Source organism: Pistacia vera, unplaced genomic scaffold (genome assembly GCF_008641045.1).
Source record: "Pistacia vera cultivar Batoury unplaced genomic scaffold, PisVer_v2 Contig192, whole genome shotgun sequence".
Lineage (NCBI taxonomy): Eukaryota > Viridiplantae > Streptophyta > Magnoliopsida > Sapindales > Anacardiaceae > Pistacia > Pistacia vera.
In genome coordinates this window covers 291058-315505 of record NW_022195993.1, presented here as the reverse complement: position 1 = coordinate 315505, position 24448 = coordinate 291058, and the positions used below count along the sequence as shown (strand labels likewise).

At 36.4% G+C, this 24448-nt stretch overlaps 3 protein-coding genes across 3 annotated transcripts; all 3 read left to right on the top strand.

The window, feature by feature from the left end:
* Positions 1-5657: 5657 nt before the first annotated feature.
* On the top strand, positions 5658-9961 carry LOC116127498. Its single transcript, XM_031413160.1, has 6 exons — positions 5658-6951; positions 7053-7166; positions 8021-8098; positions 8809-8874; positions 9519-9599; positions 9676-9961. Exons 1-6 carry the CDS (start codon positions 6901-6903, stop codon positions 9781-9783), a joined length of 498 nt encoding a protein of 165 aa, XP_031269020.1. The 5' UTR covers positions 5658-6900; the 3' UTR covers positions 9784-9961.
* A 595-nt stretch (positions 9962-10556) lies between these two features.
* Positions 10557-12874, top strand: LOC116127497 (transcription factor bHLH47). The gene is made up of 4 exons (XM_031413159.1): positions 10557-11117; positions 11555-11673; positions 11853-11980; positions 12229-12874. The coding sequence occupies exons 1-4, from the start codon at positions 11050-11052 to the stop codon at positions 12622-12624; spliced, it is 711 nt and encodes a 236-aa protein (XP_031269019.1). The 5' UTR covers positions 10557-11049; the 3' UTR covers positions 12625-12874.
* Positions 12875-13672: 798 nt separating this feature from the next.
* Positions 13673-16224, top strand: LOC116127489 (HVA22-like protein a). The gene is made up of 5 exons (XM_031413151.1): positions 13673-13893; positions 14346-14372; positions 14552-14674; positions 15508-15751; positions 15975-16224. Exons 1-5 carry the CDS (start codon positions 13832-13834, stop codon positions 16017-16019), a joined length of 501 nt encoding a protein of 166 aa, XP_031269011.1. The 5' UTR covers positions 13673-13831; the 3' UTR covers positions 16020-16224.
* Positions 16225-24448: the final 8224 nt, after the last annotated feature.

Below are 24448 nucleotides of genomic sequence, written 5' to 3'. Positions count from 1 at the left end.
CTATACTACTACTACTATACTACTATTATTATTTAACATATGGGTATTTCCTGGTTTGGCTTAAAGAGGTCCTCTCTATTTGGGTTTCTTTCATTGAATTTTCATGTTTACTCAATATCTTGATCCATTCATAGAGTTTGTGGCAATTATTCTTATTTCCAAATATTAAGCAGTACTATCTGTGTAATTGTTGGTTTGTAATGGAGAACAAAAATATGATATACAGCATTGGCGAATGAATTGAGGAAAAGTAGTAAATGGGTATTTTGATTTTTTCTGGCATATTGTGAAGGAAGTGTTATTGTTGTTATAGTAAAAAGGCAAAGAAAGTTAGTGTAGTGAAAGAAATGAAACAGTAGAATAAGTAGCGCATTTATGGTATTTAAAATTTGATTTACTTTGTTCTTTAAAAGGGTTCCTGATTCTAATATCTGCCTGAATCTCAAGGGTTTACTGCATCAATGATTAAGTTTCTTGAGAGAAACGGGGTTAATAGGACGGTTGGGGTCGAAAACCCTTATCAGTTCCAGGTGTTGCTCAGGTAATGGGTCCCAGCTGCTGCTCATTGCCCAAACCAATGTACAATGTCACTGACAAAAACAGGGGATCATTCCTCCTCTCTCTCGCTCTCTCTACTCTCTCTCTTTCTTTTATTTTTCTTTTGAAATTGTAAGTAATTTAGTAGGTAAGTAAGTTTATACTGGCCTGGCCTGCCACCCAGATTGTGGTGGGTTTAATGATACCCTGACTGATATGTGGCCATCAACCATTAAATCTGTACCGTTCATTTTTTGGGGCCATGTTTTGATGGTCACATTGAATGATTGGGTCTCATTGGAAAAATGTGGAAATAGTTTTGAGTTTTCATCCCTACCAACTCTCAACCATTTCTCTCTTCCCTTACATTCAATCAACCCTTTTTCTTTTTAGTTTGCCTATTCTTCTGCTTTCTCAGAGGATATTCCTATTTCTTCAGGTTTCTTTAGTGAATCATTTAAAGGTAATTATGGGGGTAAGGGAACATCACCGACAACTGTCAAAGGAATATGTTACAATTGTACAGCACTAAATTGAATTATCACTGTGTTTGTATTTTCTTCCCAGGAATCGTCCAAAAAATAGTTTAACATACTTTTAATTTTTGTACAAAGTTACTGCAAACCCAGACAAATTAATTCATACCTTAATTTGAAAACAAAAGATTATCCTTTATGGAGAACCATTTGTGAAACCTGACTCCCTTTAGACTAATTGTAGTACGAGTAAAATAATCTATTCAATAAACTTATGAGTTTGAGTTTCCACCTCGGAGCTTATCGGCCGTTTACTTTGTTGTTCTATTACTGAAGGATTTAGTTGATTAGCCTACAGCTGACGGGTGATTGGGTCACCTCCAATAAACGTTCTTCTTCTTAACTTCATTTTGTTGCGTGGGATGCTTTACTCCTTTTATTGGATTTTTCTCATATCAATTAACCACCTAACGTCTGAAACATCCCCCATATTACTGGTGAATTAGATGAATTCAAGGTTATGCCCAAACCGGTTTGCACGGTCCTAGAGTTGCTAATCAATTTGTAGGCGCACTGTTTTGGCTTGTAAACTTGGATTTTCGTAGAGCTAGGTGTGGGGGGACATGGGTGTTTATACCAACACCACACGATTCAACCAGAATTGCAAGGGTCTAGCCGTACCTTTTTTTTCGCACCATGGACAATGAACCCCAAATCCAGTCGCGCGATGTGATCCACGCACTGCGCGGAACCCTCTCTCTCTCCACACTGGCGTACAGGCGCGCATCCCCACTAGACCGCAGCACTGAGACCACGCAGCTCCACACTCTTCGTCAGCACACGTGCTGACCTTCACTCATGACCGTCGGAGACCGCTGCTACTCGACAGACACGCCGACTTCACCTAACATGCATGAGACTCGCAGAGACTGCCCCGGCAGCCAGTGGTGAAAGCAAACCACCCGAGATCACCGGTTAAGTTGCTTAGGCTCGCACCGTGGTTGCTCGTCGCCCTCCGACCTTGACGACGCCCCCCATTGGCCGAGATTCCAGTCTCAGTTACGACGCCGCACGCCGCGCATCAGCTCCCCGCCCCCCGAGTCCCAAGCTCTTAATCGCCGACAAGAGGCAGATGGAGTACGAAAACGGCGTATCGCCTTTCTCAGGCGGGCCAGCAAATTCTTACATCTCTCCACTAGGTTCTTGTTTCATCATAATACTACTCACCCTTGCAGCACGCTATACCCATCATGAGGTTGCAGGTTCACCATCCAACGCCCAGAATACATGTGGCGGGCATTCCTTCCATTCGGCGTGCAGGTGGTGAAGCTCCGGACTCTGTGTTCACAATTGTCCGATACCGCTAGTTAGCCAGCGCAACAAGAGCACAGCCCCCGCCCCCATTCTCACACCTTCCGCTCTTTCGGGGATGAAGCCTCACTGCCTTGCATGTGTTCCGTCACTGTCGTGTAAGTACTCTAGCGCTCTCCCTCGGAAGTCGGGCAATGGCTGAACGCCCTTGCTTCTTCTTTGTTTTCCTTACCCCATGCACGTTTGTATTTGTCCCACTCCTTCAGCCTACCTCAAGAATAGATACTATCGCGCTTGTACGATCCACTATCGGTACGAGCCCAAGGAGCAGAAGAGTGAAGAGATCGCGCAATACGCAGCAAGATAGAGCGCAGACACGGCGGAGAGCCGCGATGAGAAGCTCTGCGCTGTAGGCAACCTAAAAGTAAAGTTGTGCGACCCAAGAAATGTGAGTTGTGTGGTAAATATAAGGCACACGCAAGTGAGGTGAATGGGTAGCCTACTACAAAGTCACCAGCTCCCGGCAGCAAGAAAGAAGAAGACGAGAACCACGAAGTGTGAGGCCAAACGACAAGACGTCGCCACTAGACCTACGACATCTCACTATACACATTAGCAGACCATACTCAATGCGAAACCCACTACACTCCATTTTATGTGTGAAGTGGGGGGTTTTAACGCATAGGCACATCCCATAATCCAAGCGAATTCGTTTCACAGCAATAAAAGCATGAGATCGAGTGATTAGGACCAAAAAGATCATGATATTGACGAACTCTTTATTCGCTGATGAGATGATGCACGAACTGAAAAGATATGATCGAACGATGTAACTTTAGAGCGCTCGACGATTAGTAAATATGCATAAATTGGCTTAGTATCCAAAAGCCAATGGTCAAAATTTACCAAGTAACTAAAATTCAAAGTTACATTAATATGTAGTTGAAGGCTTAATTAGGAACACGTTTCAGAATATAAAAAGTAAAATGTGGTTGTCGAAAGAGGTAAGATTAATTATTCATCATTTGGGGTTTTTTTTTTTTGTATTTTTGGAAAGATAAACATGTGGTGTGATTTTGTCTGGACATGGTCATGGACTGATGTATAACATGAGCAGAGACAGGTCCTTATAAGCTAATAAATGGGTGTCTCTTCGTTGAGTCATTTTCATGGCTAGTTCATATCTAATATCTATTATTTCTTCTATCGTAAGCAAAGTGGAAAATAGGTATGAATTTTTACAAATTTTAGTCATACTTACCTATAACATAAAAGTAACAAAAATCTCACGTGAATCATGATTTTAGTAAATTTATCACATTGAAGATGTTGTGGATTTCAATGATATGTTTACAGAGTATGATTGGCAGAGCAACAGAGTGTTTGGATGAAAAGCCAAAGTGAGAGAAAATCCAAAGAAGATTAGGAAAAACCACAAAACAATGCCTTTCTGTGTGGATTCATGTGCATGCTACAAAATCACCAATGGTGCATCTCCGTTTTACATCATATGGACGTGAGAGAGACAATGAATTTATAAAAAAAAAGTAAAAGACATAACAATTAAAAACGAAAAACTTGTCATTGTGAAGTAAAAAAAAAAACAAAAAAAAAACGTCCGAGAGAGATAAAAAGTTACAGACAACCACAAATGAAAGAATTAGACAGTTAGGTGACAGTGTAAAGTTAATTAACCACAACAAAAGCTTTCATCGTCTTATGCCGTTCCTCAGCTACACCGTTTCAAAATAGCCAATTCCCACTATTAAGTATCTTTTATGAGATTTTAATGGCATCCTTATCAAATTCGACAGACAAATGTTGTCAAGGGCTAAGAATTTCGGTTGGCCACATCCTTACAACGAACCCTGCGTGCTTCATCCTGGTTTAGCTCGTCTCGGCGTGTTTACTCTTTTTCCACATGGCCCTCAATATTCATTCTCAGAACTGTGACCCTTGCTTCTGTTTCAGGTAATTTCTCTCTTCGTCTTTGGTCACTGAAGGAATTTTTGACTTATTGCCTATAAGATTCTCGTATGAGTTGATCTGTAAAGGGTGTGCCTGCCTATGAAAGATGAATTTTTCATTGAGTCTTTGAATATGTATGAACAAACGCCTGTGTATTTATGATTCCATGTGATCCGGACTGAGGAGACGATAAATAGTGCGAAGCGATGTGTAATAGTGGTTAGGTTGGCAGACCGACGTTACTAGACTGGAATGGCCCGCATAATTGTTTATGGACGGGCAGAATTTGGTGGAGACCTTTTCGAGGTTTAAGATTTAAATTCGATTGACAATTATATAATTTGCAAGCTTTATGCCAGTATTACGGTGATTGAATCTCGAAAAATCTTAATAAGATTCTGACTAAAGAGTCACAGACTGTTTTAATTAGAGTTTTTAGTGAGTAAAAAATTTGCAGTGCATTGAAGGATGCATAGTGCGGTGCGCGTGCTACTGGACACATCAAAAACATAGTAGGGTGCGCTGATCTTTATGGAGTGGTTTTATCGAATCAATCATATTGCAATGGAGTGGGCGGGAGGACAAAATTGTATGCTAAGTGGCAAAGGGATTTGGATGAACATGAGCAGTTTTCCTGAAGCAAGGGAAACATCTCAGTCATGTCCTCTTTAAGACCATCTTCAATCCGCAAGAGAACGAAGGAGACTGTAACACCTGTCTTAAAGGTAACATATACGTGAATTCAGTTGCAAGGCTTTAATTTGGCTATTTTGGATATCTTATAAGTCATGGGCTCATCTTCTGTTTCTCAGGCAGCAAATCCTCCTGTACGAGCAAATGTTTTGTATATGAGCACAGGTACTCAGTGCATATCTCGTAAGCATTATTTGTTATTCGTGATATTGTGATTTACTATGTCTTTTGTTATTAATAGTTGTATATGCAAGAGCTACATTTTGTGTGATTGAATAAATGTACTCAAGAACTACCAAAGCGAAAAACATCCTTTTTTTTATCTCTGAACCCTTCCTTAGGATTTTTGATTTTACGATTCTTTTGAGAAAATAAAGTGTGATTTTTGTCAATGATTGCACACTTTGACAACTGCGATGGCAGGAAATACAATTTGAGCTCCAGTTTTTGAAATTAATTAAGAATAATATTTATATTTTGCGCTTTGCATGAATGTTTGGGATGCTTTGGAACTTTTGACCCTAGTAACTTTTGTTGTATATATTTTTTAGTTCATTGTGACAGTTTGATGCTTAAATTTTAAATTGATGCTCTTGTATTGCTGACAGAGCGGCTGTAAACTACTTGATATTCAGTACACATTTTTTGTATAACGGTAAGCTGCTATAAAGCCGACTTTTTCACATGAATCTTGTTTCTGTAAATTTATGTTTTGGAGCTAATTAATCATTGAATAATGCTAGGGACACCGGTTTTTTGCACCAAAATTTTTTACCAAACGACATAGTCAGACGTGAACACGTTTGACAGAAAACACATCTCCCGTGAATGGACGGCCGTCCAACAATTACGGACGACCGTCCATACTTTATAGATGACCGTTCATCACGAATAGACGAGCATCCACAAAAATATCAATGGACCCCCCATCCATATTATATGGATGGGTGTCCATTTACTATGGACAGGCGTCCATATAAGATGGATGCCCGTCCAAAAAATTTTAAAACCAAAATGATTGACGTTCGTCCATCTAATACGGACGAGCATCCATATACAATGGACGGCCATCCATATGCAATGGACGACCGTCTATAGTAATTTAACCCACATTTGAGATTTGCTCCAATATAATACGTCATCTGGAATGCGTCACCATTCTTGTGCCACAACACAAGCCAGTGTCTAGATACAGAGTTCCTCTGGCAGTTAAGAAAGTGTTTCAAAATGAATGTAAATTCAAAACTTATTTTTAGAGGTCAAATTAAGCAGAAGGTCCTGTTTTGGCATTGACTTAGCAATTAAATTTCACTAATAACAATGACCACACAAAAAGATAAGAAATATGGAGCAAGTGGGTAGCCTTTGTGACAATAATGCGTTGAAATCTGAAGGAAAAGTCCTTGCAAATGTATAAACATAATGATGATGTGGACGGTCGTCCATTGCATATGGACGGCCATCCATTGTATATGACCGCCCTTCCGTATTAAATGGAGGGGTGTCAATCATTTTGTTTCTAAAATTTTCTGGACGGGCGTCCATATAAGATCATTTTGTTTTTAAAATTTTCTGGATGGGCGTCCATATTTGTGATGAACGGTCGTCCATAAAGTATGGACGGTTGTCTGTGATTGTTGGACGATCGTCCATTCACGGGAGACGTGTTTTTTGTCCAACGTGTTTGTGTCTGACCGGAAGCCATGTCGTTCGGTAAAAAATTTCGGTGCAAAAAATTGATGTCCGTAGCATTATTGTTAATCATTTTTTGCATAGGATAATACATAGTATTATGTTTTTCCACTTCATTGAGTAGAATTTTCAATTTTATTTATTTGTTACCCCATTTTTGGCATGCTTACATGTATCTTTGTTAGCAATCTGGTTTCAGAATTCAAGTTTGTACCATTTTAGCATGTTTCATGCCTCCCATCATATTTCACCTGTTCCTGCCACTGAAGATGAGGTATGTTGCCTTTTTAAGCTAGTTCTGATATCTCTTTTATGCTTTTAACTCTTCTTGCTCGGGTTTTGATCTAAACTTTGAATCCTTTTCCGTTTTGTTAGATTGAAGCTGAAGCAGCTGCTGTTAGAGCTGTGGCAGAGGGCCTCTGTTCTTTAAAAATTGTCCTAGACAGGGTGGTTTTAACTTCAACAGGTGTGCTTCTGGGTTGCTGGCAGGTTACTTTCTTTAACTTATATTCTCCTCTTACTTTCTTTCCTACTGTCCTACCTCTCTCTCTCTCTCTCTCTCTCTCTCTCTCTGTGACAGACATGCACTTGTAAACGAATATAAAACAGGAGCAACAATGAATATTATGGAAATTATGTCTCTGGAAAGAAATTGAACTTCTGCATTCTGAATGTGGTACTGTCACGTGGAAGTTTTATCTTCTGTAACTTGGGTGGAAATTATCATTTGAAACCTTTGGAATTACCTTCTTCTGTCTTATTCACTTGTCAAAACAATTACTGTAGATTCTGGTGGAGTTGGGATCGGATTCATGCAAATCATCTCCAACTCAGAAAAGTTGCATTGATACTGGCCAGCGTTAATGGTTTTGGAATTTTCACACGTGAAAAGTAAAAGGAAAAGGAAAATAATGATATATTATATAATTCTTTTGGTTTTTGGTGAAAGAAAGTATGATATCAGATTCTTATAACTCATTGTTTTCAACACTCTAGGTTGGGCACATAAATTACCTTCGTCTTATTGCCTTGGGAAGGGCAATTTTTTTATTTCTTCTCCTAAAGCTTCATGTATAATTTAGGCTCTCAATATACATATGTGAAGTTATTTCTTTCCTTGCATTTCCTGATGTCATTTTGAATATAATGGATGTGTATTGTCCTCATTTTTGTTAGTTATTCTCTAGGAAGATTAACCATTTAGTGATACCTTTGTGCCAGGGATGAGGGAACCATTCTGTGTGACTTAAATGTTTAGTGGCAGTTGTGCCAGATTTCACTGGGAACTATCATATTAAAAGTTAATGTATCATTTGACATTAATTCCCTAATTTTTGGTGTAGGTGATCTCTGGAGCTGATCCTGTAACTGTTCGTGCTAAACTGAGAACTGCACTTCCACATGCACCTGAAAAGCAGCTTGTGAGAACTAAATGAAATCTTATATACTGTGAAATAGTGTGAAAAGCTTGTTTTAATCTTTCAGAACCTGAAAATGGTGAAATATAATGTTCAGGCATGCAATGTTGGATAGCTAAAAAACAAGGAAATTTGCACTAAGATTTGGAAATGATTGTAATCTTCACAAACATGCATATTTGTTTCTTCGTCTATATTTTCATCCAAATCACCCACCGAACAAGAAGGGAACTTATTACGTTAACCAGCTTTCTCCAAGTTTCTTATGTTCTGTCTGCACTATGCTATGCATGGTTGGGTCAATCTTCAATCAAAGTAGCTAATAACTTTCATTATTTTTTTGTTTCCATATATCTAACAAAACATTAAATCTACAGTTTTCTGTTTAAAAAAAAAAAAAAATCCACGTTTTAAATTATTACTTATGCAATTTTTCTTCAGCTAGTTATCAGTATTGCTCTGAACTCAAACCATGTCCTAAATGATAGTTTTTCATCTTGTTTCAGTTGCAACGGTTATATATTTCTGTTAATGGGTCCCAAACTCATGTCATAGCTTCATGATGATCTGTTTAGTGCTAATTTTTTTCATAACTGGATAAATTTTCTTCCCTTGTATGAACATTGCAATGGAAATGATAAATATGTGTCTAGCTATACTGCCATCAAAATTGTGAATTTTGAAAGCACTCACTAATCTTCTTTCTGCTGCAGTATGATGCTGCTATTCTTCACACATCATTTGCAAGGCTTCTGGGTCACCCGACGGCTTCATCCATGGTAGTACTATAAAAGTATCATCTAGTTTGTTGCATTCAGTTATCCTCATAGGTCACTGATTGACATCATGTAGGATTTTAGAATTGCAAACTAGCAAACGGAAAACTGAGCTGCTTTATATCTGTTGTCGAGCAGTAATAGTTGGTGTTAGCTTTAAACGAAGCTAGTGAAATATAAATTATAAGGTGCTGTCAGTTCTGATGAAGTTGAATTTGTTTTCACATGTATGTGAACATGTGAAAACGGTTGCAGAAACGTTTGAGCAATTCTGATCTCAGACCACCGGCTGAAATCACTTAACAGATTGAAAGGTTTTTTCGGTATGAAATTATATTTGAAGGGTATTATGTAGTCTACAGTGTACCTCATGGAAGTAAGTTGAACTTGAGGGGAAGATATAGCCAGTCCCGTGACAAAGCCAGATAGTGACAGTTAACTCGGCGTAGCATCTGGAAAATCCGTCCCCTACGCCATTGTTGCTAGATAACCTTTTGACTATAGGATACTCCTAATTATAACGTTACTAAGAAGTTAGACAAATGTCCTAGCATTTTTGACATTTATAATGTCCTCAGCCCAGATTAAGCCGCAAACAAACATTATCGTATCAAATTGCTGATTTTGCAATCACGTGTCATGTGCAGGAGCATCAAAATACTTCAGATCAACTCAAATTCTTCCATGAGCTAGTTGCTCGTCTAAACAGCGAGATTCGTGGATTTGAGGTAAGTTGTTATTTTGCATGCAAAAACACAATGACATGAATCATATATAGCTGACCGTGATTGCATTTGAATACAGGCAAAGGTGTCTGAGCTCTGGTATGTGGAAGAATATGACTTGCTGGCCCTCGCCTTGGACGGACGAATGAAGGTTCGCAGGTTCCCACTGGGATGCTCAAAGCCCTGAAGATTCCAAACTACATGCTCATTTTAATCAAGAAAGAAAGTTTTCCAACAATGGCTGCCTCTTCAATCATGTATTAATAGTGAAAGTTTGCAGTTTACTGATAAATTAGTTATACTCTGTTTTGGGTTGTGCCACTGCCACCTCGTGTATTATAATTTGTCCCTTTCTTTCTTTTCAATCGTACGTAAGCACGCACGCAATTAGCTTCCCTGTGGATGCCACACGCTCTTTCTCTCTTACGTTATCTTTACAATTTGAAAGCACGTGACAATATGTGACATATTGGTAAAGATTATTATAAAAAACAAAAAATAAAAATAAATTGAAATAAAATTATATGAAATTTGTTTAGTTTCTGGATGACGTGTTGTGCATAATGAAAAAAGCGAATGGCAGGCACGCAGCATGCGACAAAAATAAATAAGAAAATAGAAAATTTAATAAAAACACGTGTCCGCCTCACGTGTCCTGGTTCATTGAACGAAGTGGCCCGTTGCTGACACGCGCCATCCTGTGTATCGTATTCTCCCGCCACACATTCGACGCCTTTCAACACTCCAAGGTCTTCTTCTTGTTTATTTTTGTTAAATTTCTCTCATTTAAAGTCAAATTCTCCTCTTCCTCTTCTTAGGTTTTTATTTTTCATTTTTTTTTTCACATTCCTGTCGTCAATTCTTTTCTGTTTTTCTTCTTAAGCTGCTGATTCAAGAGGTATTCTTTTACAATTTTTTGTTATTATTTTTTTTTCTTATGATCTAGGGTTTTTGTATATGGCTTTAATTTCGTTGTTCTGGGTTTTCGTTTGGTGGTAATATATTTGTGATCTTTAAATTCTGTGTTTTCTTGATTTATTGGTAAGAAAATGATGGAGAAAGCTTATGGAAATGGTTAGAAAGAATAAAAATATTTGTAATTTTGTTTGTTAAACATGAAATCGGTATCAATCAAGTCTTGGTCAGTTTGTTTTGTTATCGAATTTATTGTTTCTATGAACTGATAAACGTCCTTTCGGAAAAGTAAATTAGTTTATGCCACTTACAGAAATGAATTATTTATGCAAATATTGTAACCAAAAAACTAGGTTTAGTAAATCTATCCCCATGTACGATGATGGTACCGTAATTATATTTTCTCTTCTTTAATGAGTGGCTGAATGCGTACTTTGGTTTGTTAGTTTTCATTAAACGGATTTGAAAGATTGAATCGATACCGGTTTGTATTTCAGGGGATTTTTTACTGAAGGCCCTTATCCCATTTGAGATAGTCATGGGTTCAGAGGATCTTTCTCCCTTGGTTGATGAGGTCAATGTGCTGACAGATCCATCCATTGACAGGTTAGTTATTAAAGATCTTAAAATTAATTTTAGTTGGTTTATTTTGCTTGCCCCATATGTAGTCATTGGGTTACATCTTGATAGTTGGAAAATAAATCAGTATTATGCTGTTACGGTTTGTAACGTTTACAAGGAAATGTAGTGTAATATCTTATGGTTTATGTTTAGAGCCCGTTAAAGCAGCATAAGATGGTTAGCTTCTAGTTCAAAGCTTTTGTAGAGTTTAGGAGAATTGTATTATAAATGGCCATGGCATTTAAACATGACCTCTTGTTGCTACCTCCTTCAAGGGGCAAAAGTTTTAAAGTTCAATAATAATCTGATGCAAATACTTTTTCTGGAGCATCTAGTTTGGGTTGTTACAAGATACTTATTGAGTTTAAAACCAGTTAATTGTTATATTTTAGTTGGATGTCTGAAAGTTGTTTGTGGTGCAGACCTTGTCCAACCAAAAAGAATCAGGGTAAAGCTCCTAGAAGAATTCACAAGGCTGAAAGGGAGAAAATGAAGCGCGAGCATTTGAACGAGCTTTTTATTGACCTGGCCAATGCTCTTGGTAACTTTTAACTCTTTAAATGTTTTTGTTTGCCGCCCTGTTTCATTCCTTGTCATCATAATTGTCCAAAGGCCAATAAATGTTTTTACTTCATGAGTAGCCTTGTTTCAATTTTAAAGACTAGGTCATTTTGAAGAGGGTGACAGATTATATCTCACTAAGGGACTCCCCTTGTACAGAACTGAACCAGCAGAACAGTGGGAAAGCCTCAATACTGTGCGAAGCAACCAGACTGTTGAAGGATTTGTTTGGTCAGATTGATTCACTCAGAAAGGAGAATGCATCTTTGTTGTCTGAATCTCGATATGTAAGGCCCTTGTAATTTTCACTGCCCTTTTTCCGCTGATAATTCCCTCACCTGCCCTCCCTCTCCAATGTGCAAGCTCTATCGGAATTTGATATATAATTTTATTTTATTTGGGTTTTCTGTATTGGTTCTGCATATATTCTATCTTCATTTATTTTCTGTGAGAACCAAGAAGGAACCTGTATATTTACTAATGGCAACATTCTCTTCAGCCACTGTGCGTTTAAGTTGCTTGAAATGTTGGGCAGGTGTCTGTGGAGAAGAATGAACTGGAGGAGGAGAACTCTACCCTAGAATCTCAGATTGAGAAGCTGCAAAGTGAGATAGAAGCAAGGGTAGCACACTCCAAACCTGACTTGAACGTACCTCCTCCTGAATCTCAGGCATCACATTTTCCTGGAGATAGCTATGGATTATCTGCTGTAGAACCTGCCTTGCAGCAAGCATCTGCTGTTTATGTTGTTCCCATCCGTCCTGAACTCCAAGCTTATTCCACACCTGATTCTGCTCAACTCTCAACTAAACCTGCTTCAAATGTAAGCAAACCTCATGCGAGGTACCCTACGTCTGCAGATTCGTGGCCTTCCCAACTCCTTGGGGAGAGTATTTGCAGTAGTGGAAACAAGGCTCCAAGTGACGTATGAAGTTAGTTATGTCCAGTAATTTGTACTCGATCATTCTTCACCTTCTTTCTTAGTTAATTAGGTGTGTATATTGCAAGATGGGATGATGGTAGGTTAGTGTATTTGTTTTTGATGTGGATCGGTTGATTTTGATGTTTTGGTAACAAAACTAATTAGTCAGGACAATAATATCAAAATGTGAATAACTAATGTAGTCAGGCTTGACTCTGGTCCATAACACTCAATTGAATAAAGGCATTTTTAGAATCCAGTTCCAGGTCGAAGAGGCGCAGGAATTTGTTTTCGTTTTCGCCCAAGGTCAAGTCTTGATAGAAGATTTTGATGCAACTGAAGAAATTAGAAACCTACCCCTTGGCCCCTTTGGGCGAAGATCAATGGGTCAATGATGGAGGCTAAGCTGTTCTTTTACTGTTTTATTATATCCTCTCCTCAAATAATTGCAAGGACACGATTGCAAGAAGGAATTAATGGTAATAATGTAATGTAACTATTGGATAGTTTTTCTTTATAATAGAACCTCCTAGAGATTTTGTGTGTGTGTGTGGGACTTCAATAATTCCGTGTAAAAGAAATGGTCCCTTTCAGTCAGATGGATTACGTAATGATTTGTTGAACAAAGCCCACCCTCCCTTCTTGTCCCTACTCACTTTGTCCTCATCTGAGGTTTTATTCTACGGGAAAACTACATTCGGGGCACTAATTTTTGGAAAAAAATATTTGATCCTTTAAAATCGGAAAGTGACATTTTTATCCTTACTAATTAATTAATGAACCTTATTATTAATGGTTTTCATACTTTTCGGTATAATTATCGTTTCTTTCCTTATTCAAATGAAATAAAGGAGACTAAAATGTAAAATCAAAATTTATTGTTTTGCTATTCTTATCTTCTTCATAAAATATATTTTATGACCCTCTTATCTCTGTTGATTGTTTAGGATGACAATATCAATTTCAGGTTTTATTGGGCCAAAGTTGTATTCTCGAAAAAACAGGGACTCAAATTATTTTTCCCTTTATTACTACTTTAATGCTTTCTAATCACTTGTTTGCTTTTTCCCTTACTCTCAAGTCTCAACACAACGCAACAGTCTCTCACTAGAATAAACGAACAAAAAAAAAAAAAAAAACAAACTTCTGCTGAAATTTGCAGATCAAAACAAGAATAAAAGGGTAATAAAAACGCTTGAGATTGAGAAGATCAGATATGGGATCTGGGGCTGGAAACTTCTTAAAAGTTATACTTAAGAACTTTGATATTCTTGCTGGGTATGTTTCTTCTTCTTTCTCCGACTTTACTCAGTTATCTATTTCTGATGTTATCTGGCAAATATACATATTTTATAACAGAATTTTTTTAAGGTATTAATAACAACACACTAAGTTTTCTGGAACTGCGAAGATAATTTCTCATAAAATTTTATGTTCTTGCTTGCTGTATTTTTCTTCTTCGTCCTCTTTACCCACTGTACGAAATAGTTTTGATAAACTAAAGCAATAAGTGTATAAAAATCATATTTTTGCACCTAACGTTAAGGCATTGAAGTTAGTGGAACCATAAAGTTCAAAAATTTTCACCAAAAATACTATATTGAACTACTCTAGAACAAACGGGGCATTATAAATTCAAATAAAAAAGACTTCATTTTTTTTTTTTTTTTTTAAGTTCTTATAAATATTGGGCATTATATTCTAATTTAGCTTCTGGGTTTGATTTGTAGGCCTGTGGTTAGTCTTGTCTACCCTCTGTAAGTGCCGTCTACTTCTTCTCTCTCCCTTCTTTTGAAGGGGCATTATCTTTTATTTAGGTTTTTCAATTGTGTTTAGTTTCTGATTCTGCAAGTCGGTACATGTAATATTTGATATACAAGTTTAATTGTTCAGACTAGATGATATGATGGTTTTGTGGTTTGGGTCCTTTTAACAGATATGCCTCTGTTAGAGCAATTGAGACTAAGTCTCCTGTTGATGATCAACAATGGCTTACTTACTGGGTGCTCTATTCTCTGATTACTCTCATTGAGCTCACCTTTGCCAAACTCATTGAATGGTAAATTTGTTTTCATCGAATTTTTCTACATATAATTTGAGATTTATGATTTTGTAATTGTAAACTTGTTTTTTAAGGTTTCTTCCGCAATTTGTTTGTTGAATTTCTTGGTTATAAACGAATGCTTTACAATGTTCAAATGCTCACAAATGCACATGTATGCACATGCTCTGGTTCACTTTAATGGAATCTGTTGCTTGAAAGCCTTTTGTGATTAGAAATCCTTGTTTTACACCAACTTACATAAAATTGGTGATACAGCATGCACAATTGACACTCAATGTAATTTCTATTGTAAGCCAAATTGCAAACTTCGAACTTTATGATTGTGGAAAATGCAATCTTTAGAGATATTCTTTTCTTGAACTGATTTTTTTTCTTAACAAAGAGAGTCACTTTCTTAACATGCAGTTGCAGATGGTTGGCGTTGTGTGCTTTTTTCAAGAAATGAATTTTAATGGAAAACAAACAGAACCATTTCCAAATTCACATTCATGTGGTCTGTGTTAGTCATTCGCCAAATGCTTCTGTTGTATTTTTCTTTTGTTTAGGGTTCATTCTTGACAACTCCTTTATACTCTTACTGCTATGAAGGGAAAATAAAGTTTCAGTGACAGTGTTGTAGATAAAGCTATATCTAGAACTGTCATAGGTTTGGGCTATACCACAAAATGGCCGGTAAACTTAATTGTGCAGGGACACTTTATATCATAGATTTTCTTTATTGAAGATTGTTTTATTGTAATCTTCTGGATTATATTTTAGAGTATTTGTATGAGACGGATAATGAGTCTGATTATTTCTTTTTGAATTTCTCTGAAACTATGTGGCAGGATTCCTATCTGGTCATATGCTAAGCTGATTTTTACCTGCTGGCTAGTCATTCCATACTTCAGTGGTGCTGCATATGTTTATGAGCATTATGTGAGACCTTTCTTTGTCAACCCTCAGACTATTAACATTTGGTATCTCCCAAGGAAGAAAGACGTTTTCAGTCAGCCAGATGATATTCTTACTGCTGCAGAGCAATACATTCAAGAGAATGGGACAGGTGCATTTGAGAAGCTCATTCACAGGGTATGCTATCTGCCATAATTGTTTTTTATATGCCGAATTGTTCACTTCGCTTATGAGTTATGAAAAATCAATTTGTGAATTGTGAAAATAATCCTGACCCAATTTGTAAGCATTTGCAAAATGGGTGGTGTGTTGTATTATATAGCAAATTAATACTTGCAATGGATGCAGATTGAAAATAATGTTTCTAAGCACTTGATTGACGTTTTTTCTTGTTATTCAGGCTGACAAGTCCAAGTATTCAAACAAGACCCCAGTCTTCGCATAGGACAGTAGGGATTGAGCTTCATAGATTTCTTTTTGTCAACTGTAACCTAGGTACTTGCTGAGGAAAAAAGGGGAAAATGTGTTTACAGTGTTACCGAAATCATGTTTTGCTGTTGATAGTTGTTACTTTATTTCCTGTTTTCATATGCAGTTTTTGGTTTCTGTATTGGTACTGAATGCTATAACATAAAATCACGTAATTATTATGGTTTGTGTTCCAGTTTACAAAACTTTAATATGGTAGATGCTCAGTTTGCATTATAATGTCGACTTTTCAACTACAAATGCAAGTACAAAGCCGGCTATTATGTGTGGCTTAATGAATGAAATAGAGCTACTGATGTATTTTGGATAGGGGTGGAAAAAACCTGTTAACCGGTATCTTGAACCGAATCGGTTTGAAAAAAAAAAAATTGAACTGAAACCGGTCCGGTTTTGGTTATAAACCGGTTTAAAACCGAACTGAAATTTGGGTTCGGTTAACTGGTTTTAAACTAGTTAATTATGATGAGCTGCATTTGTTCGGCCCAATTTGGTCAAACCCTCCACTTTGGCCCATTTTTTTTTCCAGGTTTTTTTTAACTTGAATTAAAGTTTTATTTATTGTAATTGAATAATTTGAATTCATATAATTTTAATGTACATCAAGTATTAATAATTTAAAATTACATGAAAACCTAGGGATAAGTTTTTTAAAAATTGAAAAATATAAAATTATTTTTTTATTCATTAAACCGGTTAAAAATCCGATTTGGTTAACCGTTTTTGTTATTTCAAAAAACCGAAATCGAACCGAATATTCGATTTACAAAATATGGCAAACCGAATTGAAATAGGAAAAAACCAAATTTTCGGACCAGTTTTGGTTCGGTTTTCGGTTTTTTTTTTTCCACCCCTAATTTTGGATGCATGATCTGGTGATTGGGAGATATTTTTCTCCATCTTTAAGCTTAATAACTTGCAACACAGCAGCAAACTAGAATACAGTATCAATTACAAATAGGTCTTTTTACATATTTCCAGCTTCACTGACAGACCTCTGATCATGATTATACTTAAAAAAAGAAAAAAAGAAAAAAAAAAAAAAAAAGGACCTAATATATGTTATTTATCAGATCGACTAAACCCGAGTATCTAAGATGACACCAAAACCACATTGAAAGTCTCAGTTGAAAGGGTCATCATTCTCCCAAAAGAATGCTGGAGTTCACTGGAATAACATATGAATGCATGAATTTTATGAGTGTCTTATTTTAGATAGAAGGTTTTACTATAAAATTATGTTCTATTGAAGATTTAACAAATTGATTAATGCCCTCAGTGATGTTGTTTTGGTCCGCTTGCTATTAAAGTTGGAAATGCTGAGTTGTTGTCTTTGTTCTGTTTTTTGGTCCTCACCCAAGGGCTTGTCTTGTGGGGAGGAGCCGTTTCTTTGTTTTTGATCTTTTTCGTTGGTTTTAGTGATCCAAATCCAACCAATTCAACAACACAACATACCATAAATCCAAGTTAAAATTTGGTCAAACACAAAACAAGAACAATCTCGTACTTACTTGCAATTTCGGACTAAGACAAGTAGAAACACTTCAAGTATAAAGGATTGCTCTATCAACTTGAATTGATTCACCATCAAATCCTCTTGCCAAGACTTGGATAAAGAATGCATAATCAAAGAACACAAAAGTTCTCTCAAATGGATAAACCAATTTTCATATATTTCAAGACTAAGTGATACAATGGAATAGTCACCCTTATATAGGCAAATACAATGATAAACAAGTAAATTATAAATACAAGAAAATGAAATAAAATTAGCTAAATATTACGAGTAATTTATTCAAAAAATAAGGTAATGCCTATATAATGTAAAAGAGACACAATTCCCTAATTTTAGGATCTATGTCTTTAATCACCCCATTAGTTGTCTAAGCTTGCTTCCATTAGATAAAAAACTAATCAATGGTCCTAATTAAGTCTACTAATAAGGGTATAAAAAATTTAGGCTTTTATAATCATGCAAATGGATCTAATAAGAGATCATGTGGACTTTCCCCTTTGTAATGCAAATTGAGTCGAATTTGACATTTTGAACATTTGGGCTTCTTTTTTTGTGGACTTGAGCTTTCCTTGTTGTGTTTGAACTTGGAGTGACTTGGGCCGAAATGTTTGGACTCTTCTCTTTCTTTGAACTTGCTTGGGCCGATTGGTCTTCACAACTCCGCACATTCTACAAACCAAATGTTTTAGGACTTGGAGTAAATTTCTTTAATTAGCAAGTGTGTTAGGACTTGCAATTCCTTGTCCACTCATGTTTACAAGTGTTTTAAGACTTATAAAAGTATCATTTAGTTGCTTTGTGTGGGCTTGTTCATTTGTGCGCCTCTTGTTCACATTCTTGGTATTAAGATTGCATAACAAGAGAATAGTGATCTTTTGATTTTGTATAGGCTCTTGCCTAGTTAGCCTTTTGATGGTAGTCTTTTAGATTACTTGATTCTTTTACACTTAACCCAGCGCTTGTCATGAGGTAGGTTGGCCGAGTTTTTATGGCTTTTGTATATTCTTTCTTTTCTTCTAATCAATATATATATACAGTAGCGGATCCATAAATTTTTTTTAGGGTGGGCCAAAATAAAAACTAATTACATATTAATATTTTTGTTTGGGTGGGCCAAAATCCAAAAATTATATATATTAATTTTTTTTTTTAAAAAATTGAGTGTAGGCCATGAGTGGGCTGGATCCGCCCCTGTATATATATATATATAATCCTAAGGCATAAGTTATATGATTGCCATTTTGAGGAGGTAGAATTCCTTCATTTTGCCATGTAGGAAGATTGTAGTACAGGTGGCTGCATTTGATTGGGGCTGAATTGGATTTTTAACATTTGGCTGGATGTTATTGGTCATGATGCGGAATAGATTGATGTGTTGGATTTGATGGAATATTGTTGGACATGTGACATCATGCACTTGGGGCATCCAAAGGTCTAATTAAATCTTGATTAATTTTCACATAAATACAGAGCATTCACATTCACATCCTTTATTTCGACATGGTGAAATATTGTTGGACATATAACATCATGTAATTGTGACATTGGATGTCTAATTAAAATTGGCAGAATGACTTACACCCACCCAAAGTTTTCCGTAAGGATAGTTTGGTACCCAAAAACTTTGGAAATGACAAATAACCACTTTCCGTTCAGATCTGTGGGTGAATTCCGTCCATAGTAACAAAAAAGACTAAAATGCCCTTATTATTTTATTTCTTCTCTTCTTTTCTTCTCCCATTTTCTTCTCCACCGCTTTATATACATCTCCTTCTCCAAGATTTCAGCTTTTCATCTCCATCAAACTCCCCTTTCCCCATTGCGACTTGTACCAATTTTTGTTCAGTCTTGATTTTACAGTTCCCAGATCTATTGGATGCTTGATAATGGCAAAGTAATCAGTCAAACCAAGAACCTTAACATCAACAGGAGCATTAAACACCCAACCATGCTTGTCTTCATCAATTTGTCAAGCAAATTACTATAGTTCTTGAAAACCTTACTTCCCGGTCCAAAACCATGTCCCAATTCCCCTCCTGCCTTCTTCGGAGAATACATCTGATATAGTTTCATGAGTGGTGTCACACACAACCTTATTCAGGGCATCCCCCTTCAATGGATCCAACTGCCCCTTGTAATGAAACAACCGACGAATCGCTGCTGAATGTCTGTGCATTTCCCTCCTGAACTCCACACCAAACTTTCCCACTACATATTTAATCAATATCAACGCCTACAAAATTATTAGAAAATCTCCACTTCAATTGCCACTTTTATTAATTTGGGGTCAAGGTCGAAGCAGGAGATTAATGGTGGCATGAAAAGGCTTGGAGAATAAAGTTAAGATTAATTTCTAAACCCATTATCAACTCCATTACTCACTGCCACTGACACAATCGAATTATATTTGTTTTTACGGTAGTAATTATATTAAAGAATGAAGGCAAAGCATAAATAGTGGTGGGGTTTAGATTGGATGATCGTTGTTGGAGTAAAGCTTTTCTAAACGTAAAACAATGTTGTGCTATTGTTAGTTTAAGTTTAGACTCAGGCTTTTGCATGCTATCCTGATGTGCCAATTTAATAACATGCTGTTATGCTTGGAAAAGTAGGGCTGACGCAGAGCCCAGTCAGCGCAAGTGGTCAGAGTCTAGGCAGATCCTACAGCCATTTAGGCGCGGCTACGTCGCATGCTGGTGTGAGCAGCATGCTCCTGCCAGTGCAGTGGGTGCGCGCCAGACTGTTGAGAGGCTGGAGGCCATCCACGTGTCCAATCCTTGCATGAAACGAGGAAATCACGCGAGTAGGTGAATAACGGGATGCAAAGAAGGATTTGCACGGTACTTGGCCCCTTTTTACGGATTCAGTAATTATTACCTCAATGTATCCCACTATAAATAGAGAGCTTTTCTCCCGTTTGGGGGATTCGCTCATTTTTACTCTTGATTAGCTATCTTCTCTGTAATAGCTCACTCTCTCTCTCTCATTTGTATTCTCAATACTCCAAAGTCAGCTCGATAAGCCGCGACCTGATCCTTCAAATATAAATACAATATCAGTGGACATATGATTTGTTTGTTTAAGCATCCGAACCACTTTAAACATTGTCTTACCACTATTTACATTCTTCATCCCCCATTCACGTGTGTCTTCTAGGTCAGCTCAGCATTTCACACGTGCATTTAGTTGGTGTCAAAATCACACATCAACATATGTCATGTACTTCATCTGCAGTACATTCTAAAAATAATCTAATCTTGTTTTTGAGATGCAAGTACGTCAAAAGACACCAACGAAATTTCATATGAAAGAGGTCTGAAGCTTAAACACTTAAAGCTTAAAGGTGAGTTACACATTTACATGCAGCCAAATAGTTATACTTTCTTCCATGATAATTTGGGAAAAGCTGAAATCTTGGAGGAGATGTGTAGAAGGAAAGGGACGAAGAAAATAGAAGGAGAAAGAAGAAAATAATAAGAGCGTTTTAGACTTTTCTGTTAATGTAGATGAAATTCACTAACAGATCTAAACGGAAAGTAGCTGTTTGTCATTTCTAAACCTTTGGGGTACCAAACTGTCTTTCCGACAAACTTTGGGTGGGTGTAAGTTGTTCTGCCATTAAAATTTAGATTAATTTTCACATAAACACATACTATTCGCATTCACGTTCACATATAAACGTTTCAAATTTATTAGTCCCTTCACATTCACCAGAATTGGCATTCCAAAGGCCTACGTGAAAAGATATAAAGATTTAGAGTTATTCTCTTTATATAAACACCGACTCTTCACATTCACATTAATTTCGCATAAACACAGACGCTTAACATTCATATTCAAATACAAACGCTCCAAATAGGCTAAAAAGAGTCGTCATTGGTTTTGCTTCTCCACATCTTAAATGAATCAGGGAGACTTAAGTTTTCTCAATTTCTCTTTGCTTTTTTTAATTATTTTTCTTGGTTTTTATGTGTGATTGCTGCTTTCTCTGTCATTTGCAGTCCTTCCCAAACAAAGACATGTTGTTGAGGCCTAGCACTCAAACGAAGGTGAGAAAGAAGGGGTACAAGAGCGGCGTCGATGCGGAGGAGGCTCGTCGGCGGAGAGAGGACAATTTGATGGAGATCAGAAAGAAATTAAGAGAAGATAATTTGTTGAAGAAGAGATGTGAAGGTCTCTTGCTTCAGTCTCAGCCACTTCTCGATGCCTTTTAAAACGCAGCCACCGCCATTGTAAAGGAGGTACCTACTTGCTTCCTGATTTGTTTCTGCATTGATCTTTGCTTCATGGGTTTTTTGTGGAAATTGATTCAATCGTTGTTTTGTGATAATTATGATGATTATTATGATAATTTTTTTTCTTCAGAGTTCTCTGAGCATATCAGGTTTCATAGGTGGGCGTGAGGCAAGGCCAGAGATATCACATACCTCAATAATTCATTCAATCGCCCATGGATTCCAATTCACAGCAGCCACCAGGCCCGTTTTAATTCGATAGAAAGTTTTAATCTTTTTCCAATTTTGGTTTCTGGATTGGTTTTGTTGATCAATTTTCTCTTAGGGTTTTCATTTTTTAATTTGTGCTGAGAATCATGCCAAGAAGTTGTTTCTTTTTTATGGTTGTGTTTAGTTTTTTTTGTATAATGATTTGTATGGTCCTGATAGGTTTATCTCTAGTTTTTGCTATTGATTTCATATTTGGTAATTGATGGTTGTCTTTAATTTTGGTAAAGGCATAGATTTATCACTTTTGAGGCCACTGGTGGGGACTTGGTACCCTTATTGTGTCAGTTATAATGTAAAGCTAGTAGCTTTATTCAACCAGACATTGTCTTTATGATTTGTTAATTTATGTGTGATTGCTTTATTTGAAGGTACTGGAACCTAGGAAGAGGTTAGTGAAGAAGGATGGATCAATTGGGCTGGAGAAACTATTAGCGACAAGGATCGCTGCACAATGTGTAAAGATGAGAAGGTTGTTCAAGAGAAGAAGGTGTTGGAATTAGTAGTTGAGAAGGGTATGCAAAATAGACAGAAGATTACATTCCCTGGAGAAACTGATGAAGCTGTAAGTGGATAATTCATTTTTAGTTTTATTAGATTTTGTTTGATCTTAGAGAAAATTGACTACCAAGGAAAGAAAAATGGAACTTGGAGTTTTATGTTATTTTTCATTCCGTTTTTAAGTAATGTCGATACAGCGGTTGAAAGATATGCGTTTTTAGTTTTGTGAAATATGTTTTTCTTGCAAAGAAATTTGAGGAATACATCTTAGGGAAAAGATATGTACTGAAAATACATATTTTTTTTTCTCAAGTTTCTCAGCCGCCAAACAGAGTTGAGAATTAACTTTTTCAATAATTAATTATTTTTCTGCATGATTGTAAACTGATTATTATGTAATTTGCAAGAATATGTATACAACAGGCTCTAATTCAAGTATAATTTGCATATAAGTGCTGTTGTATTTGGTAACATTTTAATGATTTTCTTTAAGTATTTGTCAATTTGTGATCTGGAATTTCAAGGATTAGTTTGTAAATTTGATCAATGGATACCTTTTATTTTCCCAGTTACGGTTGTTACTTCACATTTGTTCAAAGATTTATCTGTATTGTTCTCATTTATCTTCAAGGTTTCACCACTAAATAGATGGTGAATCCATGGAAGACTTGTGTGAAGCTCTCTGCAGTTTTAATGGGTTCTCATGGACTTACCAAAGGGTCTTTGGCTTTTCTTAACTATCCAGCACAACTCATGTTCAAATCCACAAAGGTAAATATTCAACTCCGTTACTTTTTTTAATTTCATGTTGAAAAATCAGTTTATGTTTGATAGTCAAATTGGCTCTCTTAATCTGTAATGGTGTAAATGACTCAAATTAGCTCATTGACTCTTTCTATGTGAATCAAGTAAATGGGATCAATTTGGCTATAATTGGAAATTTATTTTGTCATCTCAGGTTTTGCCTATAATGATCATGGGCGCATTCATATCGGGCCTTAAACGAAAGTACCCAGTTCATGAATATGTATCTGCAATACTTTTAGTTGTGGGGTTGATCCTTTTTACCTTAATAGGTGCACAAACTTCACCAAATTTTAGTATGATTGGTGTTATAATGGTATCAGGTGCTCTAGTCATGGATTCCTTTCTTGGTAATTTGCAAGAAGCAATCTTTACCATGAATCCTGAAACCACCCAAGTGACTAAACTGTACTATGCTTTTGTGTTGTTTCTTAAATTGAAAAATTGTGACTTTATTATATCTGGATATCATCTTTCTCTATGACTTCTGTTAGTTTCAATCTTAATTGTTCTATTTCATTTATTTATTGTTCAATTGGTGATTGCAAAGAAGAGATCTATTGTTTTTATAGGTATAGAGAACTAGCTTTCTCAAATTTTCACCTTCTAGGGTTTTCAATTTCAAAATTATATTAATTTGAGCTAGAAATGCCTGATTTTTAGTCCATAGACTCATCAAATTCAGTTCCAAGTCTTGCAAATATCACAGGTTGGGAGTGTTAAAATCACATCTAACTTAAATTTGATCTTTAAAGTTACTAGATAATCGGAAGCTAATTATGTGTTTGGTGTGCATACATATTGTTGGAGTGTACTGAATAATTGAAGTCTGAGATTTTGTGAAATTTGGTTGTTGAAAATGACAATTGCAAATAACTTACTGAAAGAGAAGAAATCCAGAAGCAGCAAACAAAGTTTTATTGTACAACAAATTTTGTGTATACAGATATTAAGATTAGTTTTGGTATTACATAACACTGGAGAGAATACTATAATAATGTTGCAGTTACTTTGATTGAAATTGCAGTGAATAGTGGGCTTCTTGAGGTTTTGGCATCGAGGGGA

Excerpts from the sequence above, each read along its gene's own strand:
- LOC116127497 (XM_031413159.1), top strand. The coding sequence starts at position 11,050 with ATGGGTTCAGAGGATCTTTCTCCCTTGGTTGATGAGGTCAATGTGCTG. Across the intron at positions 11,674-11,852 it reads TGACCTGGCCAATGCTCTTG|AACTGAACCAGCAGAACAGT; the intron begins GTAACTTTTAAC and ends CCCCTTGTACAG. Across the intron at positions 11,981-12,228 it reads TGTTGTCTGAATCTCGATAT|GTGTCTGTGGAGAAGAATGA; the intron begins GTAAGGCCCTTG and ends AATGTTGGGCAG.
- LOC116127489 (XM_031413151.1), top strand. The coding sequence starts at position 13,832 with ATGGGATCTGGGGCTGGAAACTTCTTAAAAGTTATACTTAAGAACTTT. Across the intron at positions 14,675-15,507 it reads TTTGCCAAACTCATTGAATG|GATTCCTATCTGGTCATATG; the intron begins GTAAATTTGTTT and ends ACTATGTGGCAG. Across the intron at positions 15,752-15,974 it reads TTGAGAAGCTCATTCACAGG|GCTGACAAGTCCAAGTATTC; the intron begins GTATGCTATCTG and ends CTTGTTATTCAG.
- LOC116127498 (XM_031413160.1), top strand. The coding sequence starts at position 6,901 with ATGTTTCATGCCTCCCATCATATTTCACCTGTTCCTGCCACTGAAGAT. Across the intron at positions 6,952-7,052 it reads TTCCTGCCACTGAAGATGAG|ATTGAAGCTGAAGCAGCTGC; the intron begins GTATGTTGCCTT and ends CCGTTTTGTTAG. Across the intron at positions 8,875-9,518 it reads ACCCGACGGCTTCATCCATG|GAGCATCAAAATACTTCAGA; the intron begins GTAGTACTATAA and ends TGTCATGTGCAG.